Source organism: Labrus mixtus, chromosome 6, assembly GCF_963584025.1.
Source record: "Labrus mixtus chromosome 6, fLabMix1.1, whole genome shotgun sequence".
Lineage (NCBI taxonomy): Eukaryota > Metazoa > Chordata > Actinopteri > Labriformes > Labridae > Labrus > Labrus mixtus.
Window position 1 is genome coordinate 19113783 of NC_083617.1, and position 14682 is coordinate 19128464.

Below are 14682 nucleotides of genomic sequence, written 5' to 3' on the forward strand. Positions count from 1 at the left end.
ATCCACCAGGGGGATGGAAAATCATAATGAAATGCAAATGTATTTAAGATCATGTATGTATGTGCTATTCAGTTCTAGACTTCAGTGCTCACTGTTTAATCATTTGGTTAATTCATATGATTATTCAATAAATATCCTTGCAACAAAGAAGATGGTCTCCTTGAAATAATTTAAGATACCACACTTTTTAATTATTTTTCCCACTATAGTATGATTCTTTGTTTGAACCCTTTAATAGCAATGATGATCTTTGTACTCTAGAGGGCAGTGTTAAATCACTTTTAAATGTACCTTCTGGTTGCAAGCAGTTGAACTGCCACAGCTCTGTTCATTGGTACATCTGTGTAGTTGTTGTTCTTGTGCAAATAAATAAACGTCAAATGCTACATTATAACTCAAACATCTAGAAGGTTAAAAACTGACCAGAAGTGTATTCAGTGTTTAGTAATGAAATAAAACAAATATCTCACTTACAAATTGTGTATTTTCATGTTACACATGTTTGTTTTGTATCAACTCAATGAGCAACAGGTTACACCTGTTCACATTTGAAATACAGTGAGTTAGTGAACTGACTGTGGTGAGTCACAGAAAGGAATTTAGTCTGTTCACAGTAAAGAACCCCGTTTAGAATCTCTGTCTGTATCTTCCTGTCTTCTTTCTTCTCTGTCTTTCCTCTCTATTCATCAGCATGTTTGTTTATTTAACAGAACAGACTACCAGTGAAACACTCCTATATCTCCATTGTGTCAAACCTAATGCTGCTCACTTCCCTGGCTGCTGTACAGCTTCTGAAAATAGAAGAAAAAATAATTCATTCACTCCAAACGCCTCCTTTCCCATTCTTACATTTAAAAAATTAAAAACAATTTGCTATGCCTTACTGTACTACTACTTTAAATATATAATCATTTTTGCACTTGTCTGACATGAAGAGTCTAATTCTGGTGGGATATGAATCATTTTGTCATATTTAAAAAGTGTTTTATCAGCCTAGAAAAAAGAGCTTTGTTCAATATACAGCAACTTACTGACTTGAGGAACTGAATCTCAGAGCTCAGTGCCTCTCTAAGAAGCTCCAGCTCTCCTTCTTTATGGATCTCCAGCTCCTTCCTCAGTCTTGGAAACACAAAAAACCCATGTCAGAAGCAAAGAGTAAAAAAAGATGAGGCAACTTCTAAAGTGAAGTTTCAAAAGTTCTTGCTCTGCACATAAAGTTTAAACCTTTGATTATCTTTTCAATCACTATACTTGTTCTCAGTTTTACATCAACTTTCTACTTAATCTCTTTATATGGAACATCTTATCAATAACTAGATCAGGATGACAGCTTCTTTCTCTTTTACATGTCTGGTTTGATTTATGCAGAGGACTATGTTTCAACAGACATTTCAGACTTTAGTGTGTTTACATACATGAACAGTTCTGTGTGAGAAAAACTCAATTGTTTTAACACTGAACACTACTTCCAAAATAAAGAACTTTGACTGGTGATTTTATATAAAGAATAGTTTAGAATAGTGTTTGGCCCTTATTGAATATGACAGATAGTATATTTATTTATTTATATAGCACTTTTAAAACACTCATTTACAAAGTGCTTCACAAATAAAAGCAATCAAACAATTCATACAATGAGAAAATGTACATAAATAAATCACAATGTCAAACAAGGCAACAGTAAGATCAGGAAAACACACACACACACACACACACACATTTGTGGGATTTGATTCCAGAGAGTGGGGGCTAGAACTAGAAAAGCACGATCAGCTTTGTTTTATAATTAAAACGGGATGAAAAGAAGACCAAGATTAGATGATCTGAGAGGATGAGGGGTGGAATATGGAATGTGGAGGTCAGAAATGTAGCTTGGGTCAAGGTCATGCAGTGCTTTGTATGTGAGTAACAGTATTTTGAAGTGGATTCTGAATTCTACTGGAAGCCAATGAAGGGAGACAAGGACATGGGGAGATGTAAACAGTAAACTGTAAACTGTAAACAGTTTAGTGATGATTTACTGAGGCATGTGAGAGTTACAATAATCTATACTGGAGAAGATGAAATTGTGAATTAATATTTCAAGATCTGAATGGAAGAGCATTGTTCTGATTTTTGCGATATTTCTTAATTGCAGAGAACAGGACTGTACAAGCTTAGTGGTGTTAGTGTCGGAGGTCATGTGTTGGTCAAAGATGATTCCAAGATTCTTAGTGGTTGGTTTGACATTTGATTGAAGAGGGCTAATTAACTGTTCTACTGTTGTTGTGAAACGATCTGTACAAGTATTTCAGTTGTGTCTGGGCAAAGATGAAGGAAGTTTAGACACATCCATTCTTTGACAGAGACTAAACAGTTATGAAGAGAAGATAGTTGATTAAGGTTATTTGGTTTTGTGGAAACATAAATTTGAGTGTCATCGGCATAGCAGTGATCAGAGACATCATGAAAGCGGTTTAAAATATTACCCAGTGGCAGCATATATAAAGAGAAAAGGATTGGTCCAAGGACCGAACCCTGGGGAACTCCACAAAGCAGAGGAGCAGAGGAGGACATGATGATTATTGATACAGCCCTTGAAAGACCTGTTACTTAAAAAATATTGAAGCCAGTTTAAGGCTGTACCGGAAATGCCAACCCATTTATGCAGTCTGTTAAGTAAAATGGCATGATCGATGGTGTCAAAGGCTGTGTTCACCCTTGTCTGCCTGCATGAGAATATCATTGGTGACCCCAAGTAATGCTGTTTCAGTGCTGTGTTTGTTACAAAAACCAGATTGGCCAGAGTGTTCTGGCCTTCATCAAATTTTAGGAATTGGTCAGAAACAAGTTTGTCAAGGATTTTAGAGCGGAATGGAAGCTTTGATATTTGTCTGTAGTTTTCTGTGTGCAGGGTCTAGAGAAGGCTTCTTTAGAAGTGGGTGAATGCTATAATGCTTATAATCAGGGGTATAGATTTTTAAATGGCAATTTAAGTTCACATCAATAGACGACTACGCTTATCTGCATAGTGAGTGTACTGCTAATGACTGAGTTCAGTTACTGAATGCTAACAATAGCGGTAGCCAATGCAGCTGCCAGATTATTAACACGAACCAGCCGTCATTCCCACATCCCAATATTCTTGCCTCCCTTCATTGGCTTCCAATACAATTCAGAATCCATTTCAAAATACTGTTACTCACATACAAGGCACTGCATGACCTCGCCTTCAGCTACATTAGCCAACGTGTTCTTAAATGCGTTTTTAACTCATAATATGGCCCGTTGTGTCTCCAGATTTTTTTAGTGTCCATTGTCCGTGTTCTCGTCACCTGGGAAGCTTTGACGTAAAAACAGTTACTTAGATTTGCAAAGTAAATATGACTTAAACCTTGAACATAACAGTAAGAGAGAGAGAGAGAGAGAGAGAGAGAGAGAGAGAGAGATAAAGAGAGAGAGAGAGATTTGAACAATGTTGGTTGCCATGTTGGAGATGTGTTACACTAACTGTCATCAACTTAGCATCAGGCAAGAGTGGAGCTGAGAGGGGCTTTAACCCCCGTCCGTCAGTAAAACCAGCCACACCCCTAATTATGTATAACTTTTAGCCTTAAAAAAATAATAATCAAAAATTCACAAAAAACAGCCTTCATATGGATAATCAATGATTTCACTTGGAAGTGATTACCAGCTAAATTAAAATACCAGCCTCAGCTGATTGTACCTGATAATGGTAAAACTTTTAGAATTCACAAAGCATGTTAAAGGTTTGTTTACAAGTTATTTTTAAACAATCACTGAAAGGGTACAGAGCAGCATTGAAAGTGACAGTCAACAACGTTTACTTGACCGATGAGCTGCATCCTCTCTCCTGCTCTAACAAGCTGCAGTCAGTGTTGTCAGGTCCCTTTTATTCTGTATTTGATTATGTTATCTGAAAGGCCTTGCAGCACAGAGGTGAAGGTATACCGAGGCCCCAGAGGGACAAATTACTAAGCAGAGAGTGAACTGACAGCAATAAATCAAGTTTCGACTTAATCATCCAACTGGAGCAAATCTCAGAGGTCGGCACAGCTGATGCAAAAAAGAGCAAAACAATGATGCTTCAGAAGTAATATTAGCATCCCCTACATGAAAGAAGAAATGTTATTCCTTGTAAAAAGACTTAATATTTAGAAAACACATCTCCCTTCAACACAATCACCTTGATACTTAATTGTAAGACTAAACTCTTATTATTTTTTCATCTTTTCTATTAAACAAGGAAATCATGTAGTTTCATAGATAATGTCTTTAAAAAAAGCGAGGACATCTCCAAAAACCACTTCTGCAATTAAATAAATAAACTGTATGGCAACACTACAAAAGAGACCGCAGTCCCTTTGTTGTTTATTAAAACACCAACTGATTTTGTCTTTAAAAAAGTTTTTACACCGTTGTTTCACAAACTTACCTCCAAAAAATTGGATTTCTTTATTCAGTTTGCTCTGAGAAAAGCCCTGGACCTGGTCCAAGGTACTTCCTTTCTTGGAAGTGATTTACCTGTTATGCTTGGTGTTTCAAAGTTCTACACAAGCTATACCTTCTCTCTCTTATTGGAAGTTAATGAAAAAATAAAACCACTGAGATTGTATTGCATTCACACAGCAATGTTATAAACCTTCCACTCCTCTGTGGAACTTAAAAATCAGATCTCAAAGGTGAGCATGCTGTTTTTTTTCAAGAGCTGAATGATGCTTCCTACAGCAAGAGACTCAGGATGGAATTCTAGATATCTGTGGTTTCTGCAGTTTGAAATTAGATTCCTGCACCACCATGACATCTTCAAATGAGCCTTCAGAAAGGATGTAGCAGTAATATATCAATGGAGAAAATCCTACACATCAAAACATCTACACAACTCCTACATCATCAATCCCAAGTGCTGAATATTTCAGGTATCTTTCTGTCGTGGCAGGAACCCTGTTTTGCACACTGAACACTTTTTAAATGGCTGTAGCACTCATTCAAATTGACATGCATTCAATTTCCAACAATCAATGAGCGGAGAGTTAAATATGCGTTTTAAAGAGACACCGCAGCGGCTGAGGGAAGGATTGATGGTTTCAGTTCCGATGGATGATCATAAGAATGAGTGAGAGGAGGCCTCTCTCTTTCTAAAGCCACGTCCTCAGCACTTCCTGAAGGCTAATAAGCTCAGGGGTAATGAAGGACCAAGTATGTTTAATGAGGCTGATGGATGAACAGGACATGCTACTCACACGCATGATTTAAGGCAGGGCTGGGAGAGGCAAGGGGGGGGGGATCAGAAAAGGACAAGAGCAAAAACATGCCGAGGCAATAAAAGAGGAAAATAAATTAGCAAAACAAACAGATGATTGAGGAGGCGAGGACTCCGACACATACCTATTGTATACCTCATCCTAATAAACATCATCTAAAAAACTGAAGAAGTGTACAAATCATCATCTAGATAGGGTTTTTTTCCTTCACATCGGCGGTATTGTAGGGAAGACATTATCCAAATTAGTGGCATCAGCAATAACAATGACCCTTCCTTCCTGGAACACTATTGATCTCCAGTCTTTAATCACATAAAGGAAGGCTCTTTGTGGAGAATCAAGGTGGACCAGCTATCCCAGTCAAAGGAGAAGGTCCTCATACAAATAGCTCATATTGTACTGCGATGAGCAGACATATGTCAGAGATCTTTTTCTTGTGATCGGTCGAGGTAAATGTGGGAGTATTGGACCACACAGTTCAGGATCTGAATGTTTTTTTTGTCAGTTTGTAATTATATTAAAACGCTTATCTTCTAAATGGGTGTTTAGTTATTGGTTAGACATTTACAACCAAACTCAAAGACGCACCTTAAAATTTTTTTTTAATCTAATATGTCATTTTTTGCTATGAAAATAAATTTGTATTAAATTAGATTACCAGGATATGCAAATATGTGACAATTTAAAAAGAGTATGTAAATTCCGACGCAAGTTGACCGTAGTCAAGACAAATGGGCAAAACTGACCTGAGGAAAAAAAAAAAATCTTTACCGACAATGTATCTAACTATAAGTTCATTTACATTAAGTTTTTTTTTTATCACAGCAGCACATAGAGCAACAGCACAGCAGCTTTCAGTTGCAACTCCTGCTTCCTTATGTAGCGGTCTTTGAAGTAAAATTCTGTGTTTCAATGGCAATGTATGTCATGGCGGCTGCCACGACAAGACACGCCCTGTTACAGCTATAAAATAATGGATTTCTCTGGCTTTTGATAACTGTTGGAAATATTTGAGCAAAGACACCAGATTCCATTAACAAAAAGGTTGTTTTACCTCACAGAAAACAGGAGCCGTCTGTCTGCTGCTGAATTAATGAGTCACTGTTTGTGCTAATTTGTGTTTAACACAAACATTTTCTTGAATAACATTCCATAAAAAAAAAAAAAAAAAAAGACAACACAAATAAAGTGACCCATCAAGGCAGCGGTAGACCAGCACCTCACCTGCTGTACTGTACTGAATTAAATCACTGCTTCTGACGGCTTTGTAAAGGGAATCTGGTGGATTAGAAGAAAGCGTTGTAAAAGCTGTAAAAGCTAGTTGTTAAAAAAAAAGACCCATATGCTGAATGGTTTGATTTTATTGTCTGATGAGAGACTCACAAAAACCATTAATGAACAATATGACTAAGTCTTAAGAAGAGTAGATCATTACACAGCTAAAACTGGGAATAGGATAAAAGCTATGTGTTAAAACATTTTCTTTTTATATTTTCTGTGCACCAGATGTCCCCACAGATCAGGGTTATTTCCTTAAACTTGATCGTTTCAGAGTTTAAAATGATTTTTTTTGATTGAAGTTCCTTTATTTTAAATTCAGTGGATGTAGATTTGACTGAACGTTATATATGTGTATTCCTTTAAATACTGCAAGTGTCTAAGTGTGAATAGAAATAGAACATTTGAATATAAAAGTCAGACTTCTCAGCCAAAACATGATGTAAGTTTCCAATAAAACCAACGAGTATTTCTTACTGCTAAGAAGACGGATAAGCAGTCAGTATTAATGTTTTAAGTCTCTGGCCCTCATTAATTTTCCCTTACTAACCTCCATGCATCAATCACATTAGCTTCAGTCTCCTTTCCCACTTGTTGACTAAATGAAATACGCTGCAGATCAAAGCATTCATTAAGCTAAATGCTCTTAATGCTCTGTTATTTACACTTCCTGATTTGGACTCCAGCCAGCAGGATACAGAGAGAGAAACACAGTTTATTCAGCACTTCTCACGGCATGATTCACTTCAGCTCGTCATAAATAACACCTTCTATTTTAATGGGCCTGAAGACCGCTGTGTTGAGAATGTGCTAACAGTTGTATTCTCTGATTGTGTTTTTTAAGTGTAAGAGCACAACTTCCAAGATTGTTTTTTCTAGCTGTATCATAAAATCCAAAATGACTTCTGTACTGTCCCGTCCTGGACAGTAAGTTCTGAGGAAGCCTCTCTGAATAGCTTAGCTTACACCTCATCCTCTTTACCTCTTCTGTCTTTTATTTGCATTTAGGTCACATCAACATTACTGTTTGCTCTCTTTGATTACATTCTTAGACATTCTATAATTGCAAATGTTGCAGGTCTTGTGATCCGTGTCCATGTGTCCCATACAAACCCACCTCAGCATCCACACGGCTGATGACACTCACCTCAGACAGTTGCTGTCAGTGAGAGGTTTCTGACTGACAAACAGGCTCTCTGCTCTCAAACATTCTGTCACTGCTTCAGCCTCTTTCAACTGCCAGTCCAGGTCTGTAGTAAAGAGTCATAAATCAAACAAAAAATTACTTCTCTTAAACATGATCTCAATGACATGCTGGCTGAGACTAAAACCTTCTGATCTAGATTTCCAGAGATACATGTGATAAGGCTGACACTGTCCCTTTAAGAGAGACTCTTAAGACCAAAAAAACAAAGAGTTATTTTGAAATTAAATGTTTTTTATGCAACCATCAATTTCATGAACTAGACACGTTAAAGGACCAATATGTAACTCTGACATCTAGTGTTTAAAATGGGCTATGTCCCCCCCGCCCCCTCCTTTTTAGAGTCGATGCGCATGCAGGTTGCCATGTTGCGTACACTGAAGCTTCAGTGTTTAGCCAGCTCTGCATCAGTCTTGAAACCTTTCTGACATACTGGCTGCTGCATTGTTGACGTAGAAGCCAGCACACATTAGTTTTGACACCATTTGTGACCCATTTCTCAACCTGGCCCCTGACCACATACAAACATAGACCATCTGAGTTCAAGCCACTGTAAGACTGTCATAGCAGCACAGCTGAATGTTTCAAATGACTGATATGTTGACATGAGCTGACAAATGATGCTCTGTTACAGGAGGTGTGAATGAAACAACGCAGAGTTTGTCGCGTCACTGAGAGTTGCAGTAACACGGAAAACAAAGACAAAGATAATGTAGCGACTTCACATACTGTATGTTCAGAACCCCATTAAAGAGAATAAAATGAACTTTTGGGTTTTCACCTTTGTGGATGTTATCCAGGCTCTGCAGATCAAGCTGCAGCGCGCTCTTCTGCTCCTGCATGGAGCTCATGTGACTGTTCCTGTGGCTCATCATGTCCATCTCTGATTGTGGAGAAACAAAGAAGAATCACTAGGAGGGCTCAACCTTGTTTTAAATATATTCTGCACAATAGGAAAAAAAACATTGTGCTTCTTACGAATGCAATACTGTTTTTAAAAACTCACTTAATCTGTCAACACATAACATTAATATGCATGACTAATCACTACACTATGTTTGTTGACAAAACACAACAGATAAATAACAGACAGTATGCACACATGAACATTCTCTCATCCTGGACTGCATTCTACCATCAAGCTAAGTGAACTTTGAGTGCGGTGAGCAAATGTTCTCACAACTCAGATTTTTGTAAAGTTTTACTTTGAGGCTTATTATTTTACCGCTCACAGAATTTGTCGTGTTACTGTTCACTACAAAACAGATGAGTGCTTCAAAGGCCAGGCAGGTGAGAGTGTGTGCTGAACCTTTAGGCTGTAGGTTGTTCAAAAAGATATTAGCAGCAGAGTCCTGGACTGAACGGCCTTTTGTTTTGAAAAACGGACTGTATCCATTATAATTTAGATCTTGGTTCAAACTTGGTTGGAGTAGGTTTATTTACCTAGGCTATTTTTTGTTAAATTTCTAATACATGATGGATCAGAAAATAAATGACAGATGGATTTATTTTTTATTTTGAAAATCCTGTATTAATCCCTGAGGGAAATTCTGGTCTACACTCTGTTATTGAGAGACATGCTTCTCACACACAAAGGCCCGAATCACACACATGCACAAACAGGACCTGTGGACATGCATTGGTGGAGAGATGTCAGAGTAGGGCTACACACTGCTATGCAGGGAGCGCACGGTTGGGGGTTCAGTGCCTTGCTCAAGGGCACCTCGCGCTATGCTCGGGAAATGCCCTGGCACCTCTCCAGCTACCACAGCAACTTCCATATTTTTGGTCCGCACGGGACTCAAACCGGCGACCCACCGGTTCCCAATCCAAGTCCCTGAGCTACTGTTGCCGCAGGTACCTGTAACACTGTCATGGAAACCTTTGAGCTCCAACACCTGCACACAACCTTCAAGAGCTACAATTACTTTCCTTCCATTCAGTATTCAAATCAAATTTCTGATTTATAGTATCAGCTGTATTGACCCTCTCCACTAAACATCCATCAATCTGAACATAATTCTTCCTGAAATCCCAATTCTTCACTTTGCCTTTAATTCCTTAACTTTATTATCTACAAGCAAATTCAATAATGATTTTGGAATAAGCAACCAGAGCCACATGTGTATTATAAAACCAGTGTCTACTGTGACAACACTATAAAAAAAAAGTCTTCTATGACCTTTGTGTAATGATTCCACCTTCCTCTCCAGGTCCTGGATTTCAGTGCGTGTTTGGCTTTCAGACTCTGTCTCTCTGTTCCCACCGAGACAGAAGCCACTGTTGAACCTGGAGATCTCTCGAAGGAATTTTCCCCTTTCCTCCGTGGACTCCCTCTTTATCTTGGCCTGGTATGAAAGACGTATGATGAGAAAGTCTCCCAGGAACAATATGAATACAGCTGCTTGTGTGGCTACAATGACCTCTACCACTGCTACGATAAGTGATATTATCTGTTGATGATTTATGTGAAGGTCATGAGACAACAGTTTAATCACTTCTACATAACTTTCTAACCATTGTACTCTTTGTGCTCGCTGCACTTTAACACATGCATGGTTCTGTTTCAAAGCAAACAGAGACATTGGGTGAGTTTCCATGAACTCTATTCCTTTTGTCCCAACACCAGTATGTATCAGCCATCAGCCAAATAATAAAGTTGTTTGACACAAATCAAATGTCAACCATTTAAATAAAGATGAAGTAATAAACCAATGCAAGTGTGTGCATCTGGTGTTCTGTCCCATTTTAAATGTAAATCTGAGACATTTGTGCTTTGGACTTTTGGTTGGACAAAATAATTACCAGTAGTTTGACAACCTTACCTTGGTCAACGCTCAGATAGCAACAGGCACTTTCCCATATATTGATATTTTATACACAAACCAACCCAATATGTTACCCAATGTTTTAGTTACAGCCCATGGTTTGTTTTTGTTCCAACCGACTGGAGTTTATATTCTAAATAGATGACTGATGAGTGAGTCAATTTGTGTACACCTAAGTTGTTTGGATTATGAAAAAAAGGCGTTCAGTCTGATGTAAGATGTAAATATTGACCCACTAGACGTTCCTGGAGGTGGTTCCTCTGGCAGAGCAGCTCCTCGGTTTTCGTCAACATCTGGTTTTCTTGTTTCTTCATCAGATCAAATTGCAGCCTCATTGCTGACAACTTCTGAACCTGGAGCCCAAAGAGACGAGTGAGCCGTTTAGACAAACAATCTGCAGACAGATGTTCTGAGAAAGACATGATTACTGATTCTTTGTATGTGAAAGACAAGTTGGTTCTGTCCTCAACCATGAACGTATAGCGGTAAGTATATAAGATTCCCTTTTAAACTTGTGTATGTTTGTATTCCTGTCCTCAGCCTGTTGATTATATTGTTCACCCCAAAGGAAAGAAAATTGCTTAATTATACAGGAAGGTAAATTCATGTAGGATGATTTGTAAATATGCCTCAGGCATGACTCTCAGTAGTGTTCTCAGCCTATTATTCCAGCTGTTCATCACTTCTTACACCTTAAGTGGAGGGCCACCGTATGTTTTCAGCAAGCACAATCAGCTTCCAAGTTTTCTTAACATTGTAATTATCTTAAGACAGCGCTTATAAACAGTAAGACGTTACATCATGAGAGCTGTAAACACACTGTGTGGTAAACACACCCTGCATATCTGCATGACGTAAACAATTCTAACATTTCATTCTACCGGGTTAGAAAAGGTTTCTGGGTGCTGTCAGGCTGATCCTACTCAGGCAAATGAATTGTATTCAGCAACCTTTCTTATTAGGGCTAGTAGTTTTCTCTTTTGATTGGATGTCCACTTTTACGACAGGAAGAAGTAAGGGATATTTCTGAGAGGTCAATGAGCCGGCCTTTGACATCATATCTCACACATACTTAAAGGTTTCACTAATGTTATCCGGTGGAAATTAGACATTGATTTTACAGTGGCACGTGCAATTTGCACTGTTGATGAAATGAATGGGAGAGATTAAGCATTTTCAATCATAAAGCAGATCGACTGATCGATATGCCAATATGCACTTCTTGTGTGTTATAACGTGTGCTTTACAGGTAGGCTGATTGTACCGTTATTGTTCTTATATTGGTCTTCTTATAATAACCAGAGACTGCTTTTAAAAGGCAACAGTCACACTTACCTCTGTATGCTTACACTCGCTCATGTAAAGGGATTTATGTAGTCACAGTGCAATGTACAATAGTCAAATTGTATACTCATAATTAACAAGAACTATAGGAACAAAGACAAGTGTTTCCTCACCTTTTCATCAAGTTCTCCTTTGTTCTTTTCCAGATCTTCAGTGTTGCTCTGTATCTGCCCCTGGCATCTGATGATGGCTACTTTGACTGTAGGAAACCAGATGAAGAATATAAATTAATAACCAGCAAAAGCCAGCTGTTTCTTGTATACCTTTGGTTAGCAAGATAAAGCCAATCCTAAACATATGTAAAAATACACGAACTATAATGAAATGATGGCATTACCACCAATTGTAATTAACATATTTCCATAAGGTGATAGCTACAGGTTCAATAAATCATAGCCTAAATTGACCTTACCGTCTTTGAATTTCTGTGTCTGTTCAGTTAACTGTTGTTCAGCTAGAAGGATTTGCTGAAACAGTGAGTCTAAACTCATTTTGTGTCAAAAATTGGCTTAATGTGTAATGTAAAAAATGAATTAGTCCAACTGTGTGCGACGTTAGCGAGTAAACAGTAAACACCGAAGTAGTCAGACAATAGTAGCTACTGTAGGTTTAAGGTAGTTTCTCTTCTCTGCACCTGATAGGCCAAAACACTACAAGGCTCTGCAATAAACCAATGGGAGACAACGCCGGCAACGAGTAAGAGCCAATCAGTGGCAGAGTAGGGTGGGCCTTAAATCACACTGCGCGGAGACTACACCGGTGGGTTTTCACGTTTTACACGTGGTATTGTAAATAACTGTAATATTCGTAATAAAATGGTCCACTGCAATATGTGTCTAGTCATTAACTCAGGGAGAGTCAAGACGTCGTATGGCAACTTTCAAAGTAAAAAAAAAAAAAAAAAGAATACAAATGATAAAAACGGACAAAACATAATTTTGTCAACACAGCTATAATATTATTATAATATATACACAGACAATATTGTCTAACAATAGCAGTGGGCAAGTGCCGCCCCCCCTCGCCCACCACACACACGCACACACACACATTAGCTAAATTATTGGTTGTATTAAAAGTCTCACTGTAATCCAATGTAATGTAAGATAAATAAAAACAAAAAAGTTTGCATTTTAAGAGCAAATTTTCCTGTCTTTTAAATGTTGTTTACCTCGTAGTGTTGGCTAACAGCAGTGCACTGCACTGACAGATCAGTCTACACTCTCTCTTGTGTTGAATGAACTGCTGTACTGTAAATCGGCGCAGTCAGCTTTCTCTACAGTAATCCATTGAGACCTGCTGCGTACATTTGTCACACAATTCCTCACTTTGACCAATTTTCTGGTTTCAACAACTGGGACAGAAAAGCTTCTGATCTGGTGCCATGAAGCCCATTACAGTGTGAGACGTTAAATGACCCGAGGACTACATCATTCTGACATTCATTTGCAAAATTAATATCACATATTGATTGAGCCTTTTCATAAATCACCAGACTGAGTCTTACCCTGACTGGCAAGGCTCCCTTTGGAGACTTCAGAACAGCAAAGTCATCAAATTGCGAGCAGACAATTATCCCAGGTAGTAGCCTGCACCCTTCTGTCTTTTGAACCCATTCCAGTATCTTCTTGTCACAGTCACTTTATAAAACAGCTGTGGACACTCGCCCATGTTTTTGTCTTGAAAGTCATTAAAAAAAAAAGTTGCAGGATTGATTCCTCATATCTTGGAATGACTTCCTGTTTAAATAAGGGACTATTTGTTGACGTTCAAAAAAGCTATTTCATCCAATCTCTCCACTCTTCCTCGTTCTGTGTGTGTGTGTGTGTGTGCGCGCGCCTTGATTTACTGCGTTGCGCCAGCATCCTTGATTGATTTACCCCACTCCTCACTGTAGAGGCAGTCTCATTGACATAGCCTGGTCCAGTGTATTTAGCCAAGTGGATTGGCCTCTGAATAAACCTTATGGGCAATCAATGTGCTCGACTATAGGATGAGTTACAAGTCACATGATGAATGTTCTCTTTATAATCATGCTGTTGGTGTATTTCTAATCATTTCAATCCAATTTGACCAGACAGTGGTGTTTAAAATGCAATATCAACAAGTTATATCGAGATTGAATTATGTAGTATTATCTGAAAGTATATAAAGGCTCTTATAGGCTATGATTACTTTTAATAAATACCTATACTCTAATTCACCAACAGATGGCGACAGTCGCACGGAGTCCACCCTCCAGTGTGTGGACTGAGCGCACCGCTGACAGGCTGCTTCAAGTATCAAAAACACGTTTTTGTTTTTTTTTCCCAGGCTGTATTTTATCAAACAACCCCTGAAGCGTGTCATCATACAAGCCCATCAAATAAACCAACAGCTACTGTTGCATAACCCTTTTTGTCATTTGAAAATTGGATTAATATCATGGCAAATTGGGAGGAGCCACATAACACACACACACACACGCACACACACACACACGCACACACACACACACACACACGCACACACACATTCTAGGAATATAGTATGCGTATTTAGGGATGAAAGTGCAGAAAAAAATGTGTCTATTTTATCTCTTGGCACTTCAGATTAGAAGTTGATCCTGATCTAACAAATCGCTACAAAAGCTAAACACATGTTACCGCATGCTATAAATCATGTCATGAAAATGCACTCCAGTCATGCTCTTTGCCCTTTCCTTGTCAGCACAGTGAGACACAAGTGTATAAAAAAACCAGCCCACACAGTAAGAGATGGTACT

General features: G+C 38.4%; 1 protein-coding gene across 1 annotated transcript; it reads right to left on the bottom strand.

Moving 5' to 3' along the window:
• Positions 1-938: 938 nt before the first annotated feature.
• Positions 939-12465, bottom strand: ccdc172 (coiled-coil domain containing 172). Its single transcript, XM_061041012.1, has 8 exons — positions 12331-12465; positions 12032-12117; positions 10811-10927; positions 9929-10094; positions 8528-8629; positions 7690-7792; positions 1032-1119; positions 939-944 (listed from the first exon to the last, which is right to left on the bottom strand). The coding sequence occupies exons 1-8, from the start codon at positions 12407-12409 to the stop codon at positions 939-941; spliced, it is 747 nt and encodes a 248-aa protein (XP_060896995.1). The 5' UTR covers positions 12410-12465.
• Between the last annotated feature and the right edge of the window lie 2217 nt (positions 12466-14682).